We start from the raw sequence: 20,913 nt of genomic DNA, 5'->3' as shown, positions 1-20,913 counted from the left end.
AGTTAATCACCCAAATAAATTTTAAAATATCGTTTTCAGTTCTAGTTTCTTTTTAAAAAAATAATAAAGAAAAATAACTGTTTAGTCCATCAAGGCCGGATTACTAGGATTCAATTAACGTCTCGATATATTGATAAATTTGGCGAAGGTAAGAGGATGCGATCGTCCACGATAATGCGGCGTCCAAATTAGAAAATTAATATAAAAGTTTTCTCCTGCCTTCCAGCAGATTCCCATTTCGAAGCTAAATCCTCGACAATATTTACAACTTTTATTCACCACTGGTCGACCACTTGCAACACTCAAGCTCCTGTGTTCTTTACGAAATGAGGCAGCCCCTGAATTATTCTGACTGCAGCATCCCGTTCGACTTCTGAGATGTGTATGGACACCTGCCGATTTCTCTCTCTCCTTTTTAGGCCTTTGGCTCTCTGTAGATGTTTGATTGAGACGACGTCGTCGGACTGTAACAATCCAAATTCCTCCTCATATCTGGGTGTCTCTTCACAGTTTTTTTCAAAGTAATTTCAGAAGTCCAATTTTGGTGCATTCAACTGATGAACCAACAAATGTATGTATATGTATATATGTTGGTCACAATAATTATAGTCACAAATCAAAGTGGTGTTGCGCTCCGTTATAAATCGATATAAATGAAAAATAGCATATGATTGGCAGAACATTGGGAATTTTATTAAACTTCATCAGTGATTTTATGAGTGGACTCGTTGCAAGACATTACTGACAAGTGAGTGTTTTTAGCTTCTCATTGTGAACAGTTTGTCAACACATTAAAAAAAAAAACTTCGGGCCTAAGTTTTTGTGTGTGTGTGTGTGTGTGTGTGTGTGTGTGTGTGTGTGTGTGTGAGTGTGTGAACTGAACTGTTTTTGCAAGGATCTTTTTTTAAAATGTTTTCGCATTTGCAGTTCTAAAATTTTAAAATTTGCTGAAATAGGTGGTTTGTGTGTTGTCCCTTTTATTCTTCCTAAAGTATGTTAAAATGTGCTAATGGACTTCTAGCTTGCAGTATCATGCCGGTATGGTTCCTTTCGTTTTATCACGTGCTTGCGAATATAGCCCTACCTCTTTTCTACGAGAGCTATTGTGAACAATGCTCTTTCTAGACAAATTATCTAGTTTTACAATAGAACTTGAGTGAGGCCTAGTAGCTGTGTGGTCGTGGTGAATAAGGGTTAGGCTATTTGGGAAAGCGTTTTTGATGCGTTGCCCCCTGTAGCGAACGCGGCCAAGGTGGCTGGCTATTCAGTAATTTTACTTTCACCAGAGTTGTAAATCATACTGTGAGCCAGTCAGGGTTTCCGGGACTTTTTGCCAGGTCCAGGTGTGTAATAGCAGAGTACCAATACTCTGCACAAACCATCTTCCAAGCAGTTGTTACTTGCTAAAAATCCCCTTGCCTGGCAACACGTCTTTCCTTTTTTTCCTTCCTTTTGAAATATTTTAAACAGCAGGCGGTCTATTGTTCCGAAACGCACCAAATACGCTCGAGCTGGCGTTTTCTCCGCGTTTTTATTGCTTTCGCGTTTGTGATTAGCCATCTACATCTAAATACATGGTCAGCGTATTTCAAACGTACGCATGAGCAATAAATACGCTTTGCGATCGCCTCAAATAGCCGGGTACTAAAGACGTTTTAAATACTTCCGTTACTCAGGTGTTTCCTTTAATGCTGAAAGGCTGAAGAGCGTTGGAAAGCGAATAAAGAAAATACGTGTTTGAAGGAAAAGAGAAATACAGATTCTTCATTTAAAAAAAATATATTTCAAAATAGGCACAAAAGAGTATAAGAATAAAGGATTTACTAATTAATTGGGTCGCAATAGCAACTGTCACAATTTCACATTCTTTTCACTTATAAGCATGAAACAAAACATCGCAGCACGCGTTAGTCCGAGCACGAGAAACCTTGAAGCTAGTATTCCGTGTTCACTGTTATCAAGGCTTACCTTTTGTATACTTTGGACCACTGGCGTCTCTGGCATGTAAAAGGAAGGGATCAAAGAAAGTGATTTAAATGGTAACCTAGCTCAATCTGTGTATTATTTTCGATTCCATTTCTTACCTTTCTGCTTACCTTCACGGACCACCTGAGGTATATCGAGAACTCTGTTATAATCGTTTCACAGCCTGAATATTATATTCCAAATAAATATAATTATTATTATTTATATGTTATTCTGTCGTTAGTATATAAATTAAATTAGAATAAAATATCGAATATTTTGTATTTCAAAATATTGGGGCACGCGTCCCTCTCGTCCCCAAGCCAGAAACGCCAGTGCTTTGGACCAAGCTCGGAATCAGAACATACCTAAAAATTCTATTGACAACATGTCTGGGAATTTCTATTTTTTTTCCTAATTCGGCTAACTCTTACCTTGAAAACATGAAACTTTATACGAATATATAGAATATGTCGCTGTAACTAATGATACATATAGCATATCAGAAATTTTAACGGGTATAACATTTTTCATATATTTCTCAGCTTATACGTATACTAACACATGGTTTTTCTTCCGCCAAATTTTCTTTTAACAATATATTCTGATATCACATATTATATGAACATATAGTTTGTTTCACGTAATATGTGTCGTCCAAGTTATCTAATTCCGCTTGTATTACATGTTATTCCGCTTGTATCGCAACCGCATATCCACCAACGCATTGTATACATGTTATGATCACCATATATCATTGAAGTTACATTATATATATAATTATAATCAGTAATTTTTTTTACAGAGTTTGCAATCATCTTACCCGTATATTTCGCTTAACTCAGTCTTTTACATCTAATGATCAAATACGCATACATGTCACATGTCATATACATTTAACACATTACCATACTACAATCAATCTTCAACATGTCCAGTACCATCAATACCATCATCGCTCGCACTGGGCTTGGGTCCCGCACGCCGAATGATCCCCGAAGTTTCGCAGGCGGACTGCACGCCACCGGCTGAATCCGAGGTTCCGGTAGGCGTCTTGCGTATGCACATGGGTTCCTGTGCCACAATAAATTAAGCGAAATAGCCATGTTTTACCTTACTGCATAACAACACGCTTACCAAGCCACCAAAAATCATATGTTCCCTGGCTACCACTTTAGTTAAACGCGGAAAAATATCAAACATATTACATGATCCTGTAAATTTCACAATTCTCCCAGATTTTACAAGGAAAAATACTCATATAGAAGGCAGACGATATGTATCATGTCGGATTTAAATACACATCAATTGTAATTAATTTAATTATTAATTATAATTAAATCGTTTCTAACAAATTAGTTGTAAGTGAAAACTATACTTTCGATCGTTAAATAAATTATTCTCCTTTTTGTATTTTTCCTATTAGCAACAGTCATATTCTTTTACTTTAAGTAAACGTAGGCCTAATTTACATTTCATTTCTTGAATTAATTGTATCATATTTACATGTTATTATTATTATTATTATTAATATTATATTTTTCCTTTGAGTAAGCATAGTTTATGATTGTATAATTATTTTAATTGCATCATAATATTTACATATTATTCATGGTAGATATTCTCCCTCCCATTTTTTATTCCTTTTAAAAAATTCAGGTAGATTGATGCTATATTAGCGGTATCCGTTGTGTTAATGTTAACATACACACGACACAACGCTTTTCAAAATACTATTCACGGTATTAACCATCTCCCCCGGTTTTATAATCCTGGAACTATAAACAAAAGTAATAAAACCAGTTGATAGCATGCTTTGCAGACATTTCTGTATCAATCTACTTGTGTGTTTTGTCTTAGTTGTTACTGGGAAACCCAATAAGAACATATTCAGATAACTGGAAAGAGGGAGTCAGTGGAAGAGAAGTCTGTCGAACATAATTGACAACGTAGAGTGATGTGCCTCTTTGCGTGTTTTTTAATCTATAGTGTTATTTATCCATATTGTAACATGATTTGACTTCTAGTGTTAGCCATTCCAGACATAGAAGTTGCAGATTTTGATATATTTTGTCTGTTCTCTGACAATATGTTATGGCCGTGGACGATTCACTGAATTAGGTAAGCTATAGTCAATCACTGTAGCTACAGATCATCATTGCAGGGTCACCATAAACTTGAGTGCAATATCAGCTTTGTAGGGATTTTAGAAGTGGAAGCAACATAAGCACGGATAGAAAGTAATAGTTGTCATACAAATATTCATTCCTCGTCGGCAAGGGCACCGATTTCTCTGTAACTTTGGGGCGGGGAGGCATTCAGATATGTATAGTTGCAGAAAAGGGTCTGAGAAGGCATATATCAGGATTTCAAGACAAATTCAAATTATGCCAAATATTGGATATTCATAAAAATACATATAATACATATAACAATGAAAATACATGTGGAAATACATATAACAATACATATAACAATAACAAATACATATAAAATACATATTCATGAAAATATATGGGGTGGCCCACATGAGCTTTGGGGGGGGGGAACTCGGCCCACCCAGGATCGGCGCCCTTGCTTGTTGGATGTCTCAATGTGGTCAAGATACAGTGATCGTTTTTGATCTGCAGAGTGCACAACGAATTCTTGGATTCTCGATCAATTCATACTAATGTGTATTTGACATCGTTTTCAGTTTTCTTAAGCTCTACAAATTCCACCCTTCGGAAGAGTGATCAATGTTGAATTCCCTCGCAACTTTTTCTGTGCTTTTCCCTCAATCTCTAGTACTTTCGAATTCAGGTTCAATTCTTCATCAATAGCAGAACGATGCCAATGACCTTCCAGGTTTAGCTCTCCAGGTCGGAATTTTTGAAACTAAAATTTTATCGAGTGTTCGTTTACACTGCCTTCAAGTCATTCTTAAGGATATTTAGAACAGTTTGAGCGGTTGTACGGACGAGTTTAAATACAGGGTGGCCCAAAAGTGCGTATATAGTACCGCACTGATCACCTCATTGAATTTTATATAAGTTATTATTGTTATCCATCAGGTAGTCTTAGTTTCTTTATTATTTGTTCTTAACGCAGGGGTGCCCACAAAGGGGGGCTATGACGCAAACTGCATCATTGAAATATTTGGGGGGGTTAAAAATCTATATAAATATGTTTGAAAGGGTGTAAAAATTAATCGAAAATTTTTTTCATGGAAGAATACCTACGGATAGACAATTGGGGGGTGCGTCATGGACGTAAGGGGGGTGGGCACCACTGCTTAATGTGCTTTTAAGCTCGAATAAACCCATAAACTAGAATGTTATATTTGATCAATTCAGGGGTGTGTACCTACTTTTTGGCCACCCTGTATGTTGGTGAAAACTCTGTTTTGAAGTCCTTTCTTCTCAGATCTGAAAACAGATGAAAGCACAGAGTACTTCCATCTATAGCCAAAAAAGGAAAAGAAACATCCAAATCAAATATATCAAGGTAATATGTGGCATGTTATATGGCCACCGTCATACGTCGGAGTGAAGGTACCCAAAATAGCGCATTAAATTAGCAATAACCCAATATTAGCACATTAAAATATACAAGTACGGGAAGCAAGGTTAAGTTAGTTCTCTAGTTCAAGTGCAATACATTGCTTATTAATACAAGGAAGTTTGCATTTGTAATAGCTCTAATAATTATAATCAATAAACATTCACGGCTGTTATATGAACATAATTTGGGCGTAAAAATGATACTTATCGCCATTTTCGCCAACATTCGTTAAATAAATTTAATGATTGTTTTACTGACAATTGTATAACACAGCGTGATTCAAAATGCTGTGAACGATTACAACTCCTTATAACTTTTTTTATTAATCATCCAAATAACTTCAAATCTTACAGTTAAATGCTAAAACTTTCCAAGTTTTTGTGATAAAAAATGAAAATAATACATCACGAATGTTCTATGCGGGCCCTCTTTGTTACCCTGCATACATCTATTCGGTATTCCAATTCCACCCAGACCGGTTTCAACATGTTTGCATCAACAGCTTGCACTGCAGGAGTGATGCGCTCTTTCACTTCATTCACATCTTGTGCTAGAGGGGGTTTGTAGACAATGTCCCCACAGAAAAAAAATCGCAGGGGGTTAAGTCTGGTGATCTTGGTGGCCAATATAGAAGCTGATGATCATTTTTACCTGACCGCCCAATCCAGCGGTGTGGGAGTCTGTTGTTGAGGAAATTTCTGACATTGTGATGAAAGTGACATGGAGCTCCATCCAATTGATAGATGAAGTTTGCACTGTCATGTTCGAGCTATGGCATAAGCCACGTAGTAAGCATTTGTAGAAATGCTTGTCCAGTCACAGTTCCTTCGTCAAAGAATACGGACCATAAACTTTTGAAGATGAAATTGCACAAAACACATTCGTCTTCGGTGAATCACGCGCAATTTCACAGTTTTGGTGAGGCTCCTCAGTTCCCCAAATGCGAACATTTTGTTTATTCACTCTTCCTGTCACATGGAACGTAGCCTCATCACTGAAACGAAGTTTGCCCAAAAAATCATCATCAACGCGGCACAACTCTTTAAATGACTCAAAAAGTCTTGCGACACGTGTGATCATTAGGTGTTAAGTGTTGTAACAACTGCACTCGATACGGACATATCTTTAAATGTTTACGCACGACACACCAAACAGTTGTTTGAGGCATTTGAAGCTCTTTGCTAACTCTCCTTGTTGACTTTTGTGGGCTGCGTTGAAAAGTGGTTCGAACCCTTTCGGCATCTGCCTCAGAAGTGGACGGCCTACCGGGCGATTTTTCTTTACAAATGCATCCCATTCTGTTGAATTTGTCATGCCACTTATGTATGGAGTTCTTTGATCGTGAATCTTTATGAAATTTTGTGCGAAACTCGCGTTGTACACTAACAACAGACCGACAAACGTGAAACTGTACAACGCAAAATACTCTCTCTGCACCACAGGCAGGCATCTTGGAACTAATCACTCTGTCACCTAGCGGATAAATTTTAAACTACTTCTCTCGTTCCAAACAAAACTTGAGGATAATATTGAAAGTATCTACATAGAGATTTCATTGTTGATAGTATTATCACTTATAGAATGTTTCCTTATCGTTCACATCATTTTGAATCACGCTGTATTTTAAAGATTCATTAAGCTTAATGAGTGATATCGCTTGATTAGTAGTAACAGTCAAGTAGTCAATAATGAAAGAAGGCAATTTATATTGTTATTGATAAAATGGATTATCTTTGCATATAAAGAAGCCAAGAAAACCATTTGCTACGTCCTTTTGCAAACACAATGAATAATGCAACAAACAAAAGATTTTTAAACAGACGTATTATAAAATAAAGTAAAAATATTTTATTTATAATATTAAATTTAAATATGAGTTAAGCTCTTGACATTACATTAATACTACCCCTACTTCATTTTTTTAATAAAAAATATATATTTTTAGTTCTCTTGTATTTGAGCGTGGTTCCGCGTTCGATTCCCCATTGGTACACAATTTTTGTTTTGAACAAGGTTTGAACATAGCTACTTTTTATAACAGATATCAAGCTTCAGTTTGGAAAGCCGGAAGTAACTTTAATGACTGCTTATATGCTAACCAGGCATTACACAACAAACACTGTTTGAGTAGTCATAACCTTTCGTTAACAGTAGGAGAGCTTCTCATGACTATGTGGTTAAAGTACCGTTTTTGGCGCGGGAACCCGGATTCAATTCCTATCAGGTGGTTCAGATCCACGTAAACTGTAGGTCCATGCCTCATATAGCCTCGGTGCTGAAAAAGCTCTAATCCAATCCAATCTTCTTAACGCTAGGAAGAACATTGAAACAGTACTTACCAGATATATCGGGGAACATCATAAAATCATTCCTCTTAACGTTTGCCTTTATTCTGTTAGCACATTCCAAAGCCTCTGCATTAACATAACTTCTACGTAGATTTGAGCATACTGGCTCATAAAGTAGGTTGTAGTCACACGGACACCTGCCTTCGGACTGAACTTCTATGTCTGCAATGGAATTAAATCAAAACTTTAACTGTGAACATCGCGCTCAGGGACGGATTTAGCATTTTGGCAACCCTAGGCCCAATAATTTCTTCCGCCCCCTAGTCTGGTTAAAGTTACTTTCCTAAAAACCTTTATTAAATAATTATATCAGGCCTATATGTTAATTGCTTAAACACCACTCCACGATGCAACTTTATCATTGCAAATTTTTTGAGGAATTTACTTGGTTCTGGGCTTAACAAAATACCGTTAATGTATTAACAAAAGATTGGTGAATATTTTTTTTCAATTTAGCCATTTGGGCAAATAAATAAAAAAAACTGTAGTAAAAAAATAAGTAAATAAGTAAAAAAAAAAACAGCCAGTTCTCCCGTGTTTGATATCAATGTTGTAACGAAGTTGATGCATAATGTTGAAAAATAGTTTAACTTTACCAACAATTATTTTTTCCAATGAACTTCAAAATCAGAATGCTTTATTAGCCTGTTTTTTTTTTAAATCAATTCAAAAAATATGTTAAGTTATAGCTATTTATTTTTATTTCTAGATATTTTTTTATTTTTTTCTCTCGGCCGTGCGCCCCCTGGGGGCTTGCGCCCATAGGCCCGGGCGTACCGGGCCTATTGGGAAATCCGGCCCTGATCGCGCTCAACGAGATAAATAATAATAAAAAAATGCAAATACATAGAAGTGAAGGAATAAAGGGAAGAAATAAATAAGAGGAGAAACTTGAAAAAAAAAAACATGTATAAAATGTTGTCTATCATAAGTCACCTGATATGAAACGAAACTAAAGATTATTCACACCAAAATTCAGCGTTCTATCACAACTACCGTACTGCTACCTGTTATGCAAAAAAAAAAAAAAAAAAAAAAAAAAAAAAAAAAAGAAAAGAAAAAGAAAAAGAAAAATATAAAAAAAGAAACATCAACATCTCTGGCTATGCATTCCATTCACCTCTGGTCTAGTGGTAAGCGCGCATGCCTTTAGTGGTTCACGGCCTTGAAATTTGAATGCATTGCGGTGGTTCGGATTCCACCTTACTATAGGTCCATTTCTCACAATTTTTATAGTCTCGATGATGAAAGTTGACGCTGAACTCAAACCAACAAGAAATTCTGATGTGACTAGTATCTGTCTTGACGGCTTTTCTGTTGTGTAGGTAGCCTACATTATACCCTGCCAAATGAACATGATGGTGTATCAGTGTCTTTCGAAGTAGTTTACTGAAACTGTTTTGTGTGAAAACACGGACATAAAAGTTATATTATTTTCTAATGTAAGATCCTTCGTAGAAGTAATGCATTGCAGAGAGCTAATAGTATGAACGAAATGCTTGGCAACAGTGTACATAATAAACTAGCAGAATGTCGCTGGTTTCATCATTTCTTTTCGATCGATTTTTAATCCTCCAAATTAGCCACATAGACGAACTGGGTCTATGTTGGTGGATAACAAGAAACTGAAAGTTGAAGTGAAAGTTGAAGTGAAAGTGAATCGATCTCCAATTACATGTTAATTAGCAGCGTGGTTTGATATTAGTATTTTAACGATATAATCCATTTGAAACAAACAAGAAAATGGAAAAGATAGATACATGGGTTTTGCATGGATTAAGAGAGTAGAAAAAGAATCCACGTTTCGAAACTCGTCTTTATTTGCTTTCACGACATAAAGGCGAACCGTTTCTAGATTATATTGATAAATGTATGAAATGAAAAATGTATTTTTTAAATCAGAGGCGTTCGGCAGAATAACTCGACAATATGAAATGCCAAAATAGTCCCAAACTAGAACTGCACGAACCACCGTATTATACTGTAGACTTCTATGTTACAGTTTTATGTAATCCGGGCAATCATCCAACTCGATGAAATATTGAGGATGTTTGCATCTAAACAACAGAGATTGCGTGGTCGAGGCAGGCCGATTCTTCTGCAAGAAAACACTTGCAGACATGTTGAATGTCAAAGGCATTCTACCTACGGAATTCGGGTTCTAAAACTCTGTTAATCACCGCACCATATTTTTTAGAACTTAGGGCGACGGACTACCACCTTTTAGACAACTTCTGGCAAGAAATAAAACAACTTTCGAGAAGCTGTAAAAAAAAAAAAAAATGCAATTCGCGAGTTCGTGGACTTTCAGAAAAATTAGCTACCGCCATCTCTTTTGGTTCCCAGTGGGAGCTAATATGGATCGGATCCCATGACTTTCAATCTACTCCGCTCCTCGTCCGCGTCTCATGCAGCTCGGGTGTTCAAAAGGAACGTTAGATTTCAAACCGACTAAACAAAATATTAGAAGTAAAAACCTAAAACTAACTTTAAAAAACTAATAAAAACTTGATGTGACTCATTTGTTATATTGACTCAATTAAGAATTACTCGATATTTAATTCAACACTTTTTAAAATGAATTGAGATAGAGCGTAACTTGTGATATATATTTTCTACGGATTAATGTAAACAATTTTCTATTTCTCGTAGATAACAATATTAAATGAATTAATGTGGAATGGAAAGCATAACTTAATCATATTAGCCACGTATATGAACTCTTAATTTTCTTCTGCATAATACGTTTTCTTCATGATAATAAGTAAAAGTGGCAAAGTTTTGTTCCGCTGGAAACACGAAAATATAGGGCAATTTAGAACCAATCATATCGTTAGGGGCAAGGAAAAAATCAGGATATATATACGTGTACGACCTTATGAAGTAGCATAAGCAATTGACTACCTTATATTTAAAGTGGAATCCAATTACCCAAAACATCTGACAAGTAAACCTTACGTTTGGGTGAATCGAGTTGCTGATTGAGACACATATGAGAAAGTAGTATTAAATGTGGTCAGTATTTCAGTGAAGTTGTAGGTGCGAAGCTCCAGGGGTTTAGGAGATACAGCTACCAGAACATCACATGGAAGTACAGAATAGTCTTCATACAGTTGGAGGTAAAAGCCCTGTAAGACCTCTTGTAACGACGAAAGGTGAATAACAAATATATGGGTACATATTAGGACTAGGGAGAAGTCATATAGTAAGGGTATACCTGACTGCGGCCATCTTGAAATCCGCCATTTTGAATTAAGGTTAAGTTTTTAAAATAGGAATAGGGTCATGTGATACATGATTTAACCCGCAAATTTAATCAGAAGAACAATGGTGACGTTAATTTTGATTTACGCACAATTGGTAAAAAGTTACAGGGAAATGAAATATTATTGGAGCATATGTATTAGTCCTTTACCCCACCTTGTAAATTTTGTGTTAATGATAATAATTAAATAAAAAGCAGGTGGATAAATATTAGGTCTATGGTAAGAGTTGCCTTGATGGCGGCCATGTTCAAATCCACCATTTTGAATCAGACAAAAGTTTTAAACAAAACGCAAAACATTGACACCTTATTAATAGCAAATTTTACCATAAATCCAACGGTATAACCATTTTTGCTTTGTCATTAACCAGCATTTGTTATCGCATAAACAAGTTGCTAATTTAAGGAAAAGTGACCAAAGTGGAATTGAGTCATAATTGAACTTGCGTCTTTCTTCCAGAAAAGTCCTCAATTAGTACAATCAATATGTAATTCAGAAAAGAGTGCATGACTTGCACAAATGCTCTGCTCACAGTGAGCACACCTGACAAAGGCATTCGAGTTACACTTGACACATTCGTCGTTAACAATTCCGTCAAAACAGTAGCAGTAATTATTATCATTAACACAAAATTTACAAGGTGGGGGTACAGGACTAGTACATATGCTGCAACAATATTTAATTTCCCTGTATCGTTTTACCAATTGTGCATAAATCAAAATTAACGTCACCATTGTTCTTCTGATTAAATTTGCGGGTTAAATCATGTATCACATGACCCTATCCCTATTTTAAAAACTTAACCTTAATTCAAAATGGTGGATTTCAAGATGGCCGCAGTCAGGTATACCCTTACTATATGACTTCCCCCTAGTCCTAATATGTACCCATATAATTGTTATTCACCTTTCGTCGTTACAAGAGGTCTTACAGGGCCTTTACCTCCAATTGTATGAAGACTATTCTGTACTTCCATGTGATGTTCTGGTAGCTATATGTCCTAAACCCCTGGAGCTTCGCACCTACAACTTCGCTGAAATACTGACCACATTTAGTACTACTTTCTCATATGTGTCTCAGTCAGCAACTCGATTCACCCAAACGTAAGGTTTACTTGTGAGTTTTCTTTTTTTTCTTCTTTTTTCTTTTCTTTTTTGGCTAACCTACTTGGATCCTATCTTGAGTCATGTATATACATTAAGGTTAAATACACTATGAAACGTTAAGCCGACCACATAAGGCTGCAGGAAGCCTGAGTTATAAAGCGTCAATTTAATTTGGAACAATAAAACTGTAATACATGATTTCATCCTTTTGAAGTAAACCATATTTTAGTAGTAATTTATTATTTTAGTAATCACATTTGTTAAGATAATAGATGTGATTTTCTGTAGAGCTAATAAACGAAAATTCTCAAAAATTACATTACAATTCGATTAAATACAGTTTTGGTACTATCTACTGTATTATCTGATATTGGTGATGAATAAGACTGATTCAACATGTAGGAATTAAACTATAATATTGGAGTTACAGTTTACTGTCCGAGATTGTACGAGACAAAACCTGTTGTTTAAAGTGGAATCTGAATTAGTCAGGTTTTATCCAAGATTTGATAAAGTGGAGATAAACTTGATAAACAACATTCAATAATAATTGAACCCGCGAACACATGCACAGAAGGTACGTGCATAAGACACTTAGCTACAAAGGAGTACGCGGCCTACAAGAATAATTCTACAGTCAAGAGGGAAGTGGGGAAATGAAGAGGGAATTAGAAATGTAAGATGTTGAGGCTGTTCATTAGTTTGTAACTTCCCATAATTCTTTTCGAGATTAGCGAGATGAGATTGAGACATGAGTTTCGAGACGGAGGATGGACCACTGTTTGTCGACCGAGATGAGACCGAGACCATATAAACTCACGTTTCGTCTTGTCTTGATTATATCTATAAAGTCGTCTCCTCTAGCCTAAGCGGTATAACCTTTGAACGTAAAACTCAAAGATTGCATTTCATTTGTCTATCTCAGGGCCGGCACTAGCAGTTTTGCCGCCCTGGGCGGTACTTTCAAATGCCGCCCCTTTAATCCGCAAACCTTATTTTGATAGAAGACATTCACGTATTAAGAAAAAGTAAGATACTATATTTAAAAACATGTATGAAAAGGAAAAGGAAACAAAAAATTGAACTACCTCTCTCGAATGCTTATGTAATTTAAACGACTCCATACATGACACAATATTCAGTATGATCGATTTCACTGTACGTGATATATAGCAGGGCATACAGGATTTTTTAAAATGTACTTTAGTCCGACTTGATATCAAAATGTGTTTCCAATAGAGTATGGAGCAAAAAGATAATATAGTGAATCAAATATTACGGCAAAAGTAAGTAATTAGCTTAAGACTTATTATGTACTAAAACAAAATAGAAATGCACAAATTTAACATACTTTAATTGAAAAAACTTTTCTTGTTTTGGTATGAGCAAATTCCTTTATCACATTCGCGTAGTCCAATGTTTCAGCCAATTAATGTTCCATTGATATCATCACTAGACCACTTAAACGTGTTTGAGATATGGAAGAACGTAGATAGGTTTTAATAAGCTTAGAGTAAGTTTCGAAAAATTTCTTTCTCTACTTGCCACGGTTACTGGTAGGGTAAACACAATCATAACTGCAATACTGACATAGGGAGCAAAGTCATATTCCTTAATTAATTTTAGTCTCTTTTGGTGAACTTTCAGGCTTAATTATAGCGGTTAATAGTTTCAGTTCGTCTTTCAAATCACTGGGGTTAATATCTTTTGATTCTTTGCATATTAAAATGCAGGTACTTTTCAGACAAATGTTCGGGTGGCATATCGTTCAGATTACTTATATCGTAAAAAAACCGAAATACTCGTTGTAATGTTTAAGTTGCTCAAGTCATTCTCTTAAAGCTAACACAATCACGTCTAGAAGTAGTAATAAAAATCGATCTTGTATTTTGTTGTGTGGATCTTCAATAGCTTCATCCTCTGCCTCGTACTGAATCTCTCTTCTTCCATATCCGTGGCGTGGGTCATCCATATCTAATGCTGATGCCAAATCATATCAACTAAGATATATTGAAATTTTGCATCATTTCAGGTCCTCTCAAAGTACTCAGATATATTTTCAAGAAACCCCGACTGCATTCAACACACGAGAATCAATGTTTTGGAGATTTTTGCTTATTATGTTTAGGTGGAGTAAAAAGTCATACCAGATAACGAAAGAGCAAAGGAAAGTAACGTCATGCAGCTGGTTTGCTATACACAGAGCATCGTAGGCGACCATTCTATGTATTCTATTATCGTTATTTATTTGAAATAAGGTACCGTAAACCTCTATTTGATATCTAAGTGAAGTCAGAGCATCAACTCGGCTCTCCCATCTTGTGATGCTGAATGGTTTTAAAGTGAGGCTGCTAATATATTCCTTTAGTATGACCCAACGTTGAACTGACGCAGAAAAGAAGTCATAAACATTTTTTTAACTAAAAAAAAATGAAACGGTGGACTGAGATGTTTTGGCTGCATCGTTAACGACAAAGTTTAGTAAAGGAACATAGAAGGCTTGGGAATTTGGTTTTGCTTTTCATATTGGAACTATTGTCATATTTTTGGCCCTTCATGTCTTTGATATCATTCATTCATTCATTTCTTTTAGCTGTTTAATTATTACTTCTGTCAGTTCTAGACCAGTGATGCCTTTTACTGGTACGAAACCAAGAAAGTGTTCGCAAATTTTTACAAGCCATTCTCCATTACTGTATGCAATTGGTACAAAACGAACGATCCTTTGCTCTGTACCAGAAATATCTGGTGTACAGTCTAGCATTATAGTGTAAGATGATGCAGCTCTCAACAAAAACAGCGTTTTACTTTCAATTTACTCACTAAGAATTGGAATTAAAAAAATGGACGTCTTTTCGTAGTGGTATTTATTTTGTCCTCCCATGGTTCTTTTAATGTGTTCGGCCATGACGCAGTCAAACTTGTATTGTTTAAATATAAAAACAATTATATATAAATATGTATATTGTTGATATGATAATGAAAAAAATTGTAAATTGGTTAAAAACTCGCTGCTAGAACCTAAATGTCTCTAGGTGCTGTAGGCTAGAACGGCTTGTCTCAAGCGGTAGTGTGCCTTTTGCGTACTTGGAGTGGAGCATTAGAATATTGCTGAATAGAAAAAAATATAAAAGACACTTGACAATCTTATCCGTCCTAGCTGAAAATCTTATCTACGCCGCTGCAAGGGAAATCTTGAAGAGATACCTGTGGCTAGTAGTTTGATAATTGGAAATAAAGGGGAATGCTCTGAATTTCCTGAGTGAGTATTTTCCTGAATGTGAGTGAAGTAAGTTTAATTACATTCCCAGGGAACACAATTTTATTTTTCCATGTGGGCCTATTACGAAGCATTATATTTTAATAGTATTCTTTTCTTTTTCAAATTTTGCCGCCCACTAGACGTGCCGCCCTGGGCGGTGGCACGGCTCGACCCCCCCTCGCGCCGGCCCTGGTCTATCTCTAAAGTGATGTCTCGTCAAGAAAAGTATCTGTTGCTATTGAAAGGGCTCTGTCTTGCTTATGTTCCTTGATAGTCCTACTTATACTGTAGTTATTTGAGGATTTTATATAGGAGATAAAAGAACATATATAATTTGCAGCAAATAGTCTCAAAATTTGTTGTAAAAATCTCTATCCCAATTAAGAGATACGTATTCCAGAGTAAAAATCAGTTTAAATATGTATACTGAAAGATGCGCAGTGTATATTCAATGTACAAGTGATCATATGAATTTATAAGAAACACTTACCTCTACGACTTTCTTTGGCTTCGCATTTCAAGCTCCAGTAGTTACTGTAGGTCCTATTATCTGTGCCGCAGACGAGTTTCTTATAAGCTCTTGCATACGGACAAGGATTAAATTCGTAACCCTCTCCACAAGGACCTTCGGTATAACGTTCTTTAGAAGAAAATAATAATAAATAAAAAATATAATAAGAATTTTTATAAGAATAGTGTATGGTATAGTCTAAAATATTACTAGAAATAAATATAATAGGATGGTTACGACAAAAGACGAAATTACAACTGCATCATCGGTGAAGAGGCCACTCAAAGAAAAATGCTCATCATTTGCCGCCTAAAACGTAAATCGCCCTTGATAAGAGACATATATTACCCATATAGGAAAAAATATTTTATAACTTTCCTATAAATTTTTGAAATTATAACCTTGGAATTTTTAAAAGATATACAACTTAATTAATTACTGGAACGCCAAAGCAACAATTTATTTTGTAAGATCAAAGCAAACAACTTAATTAATTACTGGAACGCCAAAGCAACAATTTATTTTGTAAGATCAAAGCAAACAACTTAATTAATTACTGGAACGCCAAAGCAACAATTTATTTTGTAAGGTCAAAGCAAAACACTTAATTACTTACTGGAACGCCAAAGCAACAATTTATTTTGTAAGATCAAAGCAAACAACTTAATTAATTACTGGAACGCCAAAGCAACAATTTATTTTGTAAGGTCAAAGCAAAATACTTAATTACTTACTGGAAGGCCAAAGCAACAATTTATTTTGTAAGGTCAAAGCAAACAACTTAATTACTTACTGGAACGCCAAAGCAACAATTTATTTTGTAAGGTCAAAGCAAACCTGCTGGACGTTTACAAAATACTCTAATTTATAGATAAACATGGTAGGACTTTTAGAACGTTACGTCCTGCCGGAAGGACGATATACGTTCTAAGGTTAAAGCCTTTATTTTTTTAAAATTGTTTCCGTAAAGCTTTCTGTTAGCTGCGAGCTTTTACACAATATGCAACATTTGATATGTTTAATATGTAATTTTGACCTCAGTAACATGCTTAACATTAAAAAAAAATATATATATATTTTCAAGTTAATTTTATTGTATAAATCTATCAAATAAAGTAACTATTCTGGATTAATTAAATAATATCGACTCAAGAAAATAAGCAAAATTCATCATTTGACATATTTAATCACAGGTATTTTAACATATATTATTTGTCTTAACAAATTCTTACAGTGATCGCCTTATTTTCAACATTCTACTGAAAATATAAAGGTAACCAAGAAAGTTCTGTTGTTTTTTCACCCACCACCTTCGAACATCGATATGTCACCTAAGACGTGCCTTGAAGATCAAAAATAGTCCCCATCAGCATCGATGACCTTCTGCCAACGTTCTGGAAGACCATGGATTCCATCGTGGTAGAACTTGGTGGGCCGTGAAGCGAAGAGGGCATCAACTGCATTTTGCACCTCAAGTAGGAATTTGAACTGGCGTTCTCTAAGTGATTGTCCAAGGAATGGAAAAGGTGATGATCGGATGGTGCAATGTCCGGGGAGTATGTCGGATGCAATAGTGTTTCCCATCCAAGGTGTAGGATGGTGTCCCGGGTCATCCTACCCACATGGGGCTTAGCGTTGTCCTGTAACAGGAGGACCCCTTTGCGATTCAGAAATGTTGGCTCCAGAGTTTTGAATATTTCTTGAACACAGCTCAACTGCTGACAGCACATAGTTGCATTGATGCTATGATCAGCTGGAAGCAGTTCCCGATGCACGATGCCGCGAGCAGTCCACTAAACACACAGGAGGACCTTCTTCTGGTGCAGTGTTGGTTTCGGCTGTTTTGGAACCAGTTTATGGGATGCTAACCAGTGATGACGTTGCGGTGAAGCTTCGTACAGGACCCATTTCTCATCACATGTCAACATCCTGTCCAAAAATGGCTCCTTCCTCAAACGAGACAGCAAAGAAACACAGATGTCTACTCGTGTTGCCTTCTGACCCGGAGTCAAATCATGTGGGACCCATCGACCCAACTTGTAGTGCTTCCCAAGTTGGTGGAGGTGCTGCCGAATGGTTTCTCCACTCACACTGAATTGTAGTCCCAGTTCGTCACATGTCTGGCCACTGTTCGCCTCAATTGCTGTCTGAAGATCTTCATTTTGTACATGTGTTGGTCTTCCGGCACGCAGTGCGTCTTCGAGTGTTTCGTCACCGTCCTTAAACTTGTTAAACAACAGCTACACTGTCCACGTAGTCACAACACCCTCACCAAAGACCTGACATATCTTCTGCCTCGCTATAGCGGCCTTTTACTCCAGTTTGAACTTGTACACCATACACGTCCTTATGACGCTCTGTGGAGCTCCCATGTTCACTCTGTCCTTATGCAAGTTGACGGTGCAACTGAACTGCCACAACCAGGTAGTATGTTGGATATATACCCACACCGACAACTGACTTTCGCCTTATTTCCATTCGCATTCATCTTACGATGTGAGGGCCAATGGAACACAGACCTCCACAAAAAGCGACAGAACTTTCTTGGTTACCTTTATAACATGACAGTAACTTACGGAATTCAAAACATTCTCAGTTAAGACCCGAGTTCTCCAGTGTTACCGCATCTGAATCATGAAAATATCCAATCTGCCATCTCTAAAAATATGGAGTCATAGACCTACGTAAGTTTTTAATTACCTAATACTCACCAGATCTAAAGACTCTTAAGCATTTGAATAAAAATGCGTTTCCATACGTTTGCCTACTATGAACTCCACAAACTGGCTTAATCTCTCGCTGCTCTTCGTCTAAATTACACCTCATGCTTCTTCTCATCATGTCTAGCTGGAACAACGACGATCGATCGGCCAATGTATGAACAGCAAAGACTGAAAGAAAAGTCAATGATGTGGGAATTTTATTGCCGACAAAAACAAATACAAGCATTTTTGTTTATTAAAGTATATCGACTTTAAACAGTCATTCTATGCATGATGCGTGAAGTAAGAAAACGTCGTTCGTGCTGAGGTCATGGATCTCAGAAAAAGAACTGTTAAGGATATATGTAATAAAATAGATTCTCTGATGGTACAGTTAAAAGAATTTTGACAGAAGTACTTGCAGTTCTAAAAGGTAAGTTCACGTTAGATCTCTCGACAACCTCTGTAATGACAATTTCCATTGGTATATATATATATAACCCATCCCAAAGTTTGGAGCCCTTAAAAGTAGCATTATGACAACCCATCGCCCCCCCCCCCCAGAAGTCGGTCCTGGATCCGCCCCTGAGTCACTGGGTAATACATTGTTCATGTTTTGGGTAAGAAATTTCTTCCTGTAGTGCAACAAGACCGACCAAATATCTCAGAGGTCAGTTTTCTTCTCCAATTGGATAATAATTGTTCTTCTCCAACTGGAAAAGACACTGTTCTGGAACTGTGATAGATTTTTTACAGAATAAAAACATTGAGTTCTTTCTCTCTCACTCAACTCACCTGATATTGGCCCTAGTGACTTTTGACAGTTTTTAAAAGTGAAGAATTCACTGTATGTCAAGCTTCATCCAGAAGTGTCGTCGGGAGTGCCATTTCCCAATGTCTACAACTTACTCCACAAAATGATTGATCATATTTGGGTTATGTTGTGTAGAAAAGTAGATGGAGGTTAAATTGAAAATTGATAGAAAGATACTGCTGAAAATAGAAGATATGATATATGGGGAAACAGCGTATAATTTCTGTTCGCATCTCCTATATATTGGGCATTCTAGAATGATAGGTCTTGCAACTGCAGAAGTCCTACCGTTCGATTCCGGACACAATAATTTGCCCTGGGCATTATTGTTTGTGCTGGACAATATCATATCCAATTTTTTTCTCGGGATTCTTCCGATTCTTCCCACATTCTGATTCCACTGATTCTCATATAGGCCTACCAGTTTAATTCGCCTTCATTAATCATTGGTCTCTTCAGCGTGAAGGACGTGATCTTAAATTATAACATTTTCGCCAATATTGTGTGTTGTGAAATCACATGTATGTGAGCCAGTTTCTTTCGAACAACAAATAATGCATTAATATAGGTTAGATGCAGGCGTACACCCAGAAGTTTTTATTGGGAGGGGTCCAAGCTTTCGGGGGGGGGGAGACTAAGACTACAAGCCACTACGTCTACGTAGTATTGAACAGATATTATTCTGCACCAGAAAACTCAATAAGTAATTGTAAAATACTTCTACTTATATTTTCAGAATAAACAATGATTGAAGTAGATTGTTTTCTATAAGAGAAAGATCAGGTTTCAGTGTGTAAGATATGGTTTTTATGCTACATCAATCATTTTCCTGTTAAACAAATATAGTTTTATTGAGAAAGTCTACAAACGCACGTTGAGTTAGGAAGTTTGGGGGGTCTGGATCCGGTAGACCGTGACCATTCCAAAAGTTTCGTTAGGTAGCAGAGCTGTAGCTAGAGATTTGGGCGCCCAGGGCGAAGTAGAATTCGGCGGCCGGGACGAAGTAGAATCCAGCGCCCTCCTACACTCCCCATATCAAACTTTCATTTTCTTTTCTTTTCTTTTTCTTTCTTTTTTTTCGTTTCTTTCTTTCTTTCTTTTTCTTTTCTTTTTCTTTTTCTTTTTTTTGACATATAATAGAAGCATCTTCTGTTGTTATGCTATGCTGAATGTTTATGAAGTTGCTTGGACAGACCTTTGCAGCAGCCAAAAATGATCATTATTTATTCTTTTACAAATAAGAGCTGTTTTCAAGAGGCTTTTTTGGACTCTTGTTAAACTTCACAAAACTACCTTTGGTTGTACACAAATCCACTTCGAGAACAGTTAAGAAAATTTACAGCTATTGATAAGAAATTAAATTTCAATACATTAGAAACTATATGCTTTTAAAATG

General features: G+C 36.3%; 1 protein-coding gene across 1 annotated transcript in view; it reads right to left on the bottom strand.

Annotated features, from left to right (window-relative positions):
- LOC145667440 (serine protease inhibitor dipetalogastin-like) overlaps positions 1 to 18,888 on the bottom strand; it is a 74,911-nt gene extending 56,023 nt beyond the window's left edge. The window contains exons 1-3 of the mRNA XM_081734920.1: positions 18,713 to 18,888; positions 15,981 to 16,130; positions 7,848 to 8,018 (exon numbers count right to left, since the gene is read on the bottom strand). Of these exons, the coding sequence (XP_081591046.1) occupies positions 7,848 to 8,018; positions 15,981 to 16,130; positions 18,713 to 18,842 (451 nt within the window). The 5' untranslated portion in view covers positions 18,843 to 18,888. The remainder of the gene's footprint in view (positions 1 to 7,847; positions 8,019 to 15,980; positions 16,131 to 18,712) is intronic.
- Positions 18,889 to 20,913: the final 2,025 nt, after the last annotated feature.

Source organism: Thermobia domestica, chromosome 13 (genome assembly GCF_964235325.1).
Source record: "Thermobia domestica chromosome 13, izTheDome1.hap1.1, whole genome shotgun sequence".
In the NCBI taxonomy this organism is placed as follows: domain Eukaryota; kingdom Metazoa; phylum Arthropoda; class Insecta; order Zygentoma; family Lepismatidae; genus Thermobia; species Thermobia domestica.
The sequence above is the reverse complement of the archived record's forward strand: the minus strand, read 5'-3'. Positions and strand labels throughout refer to the sequence as shown.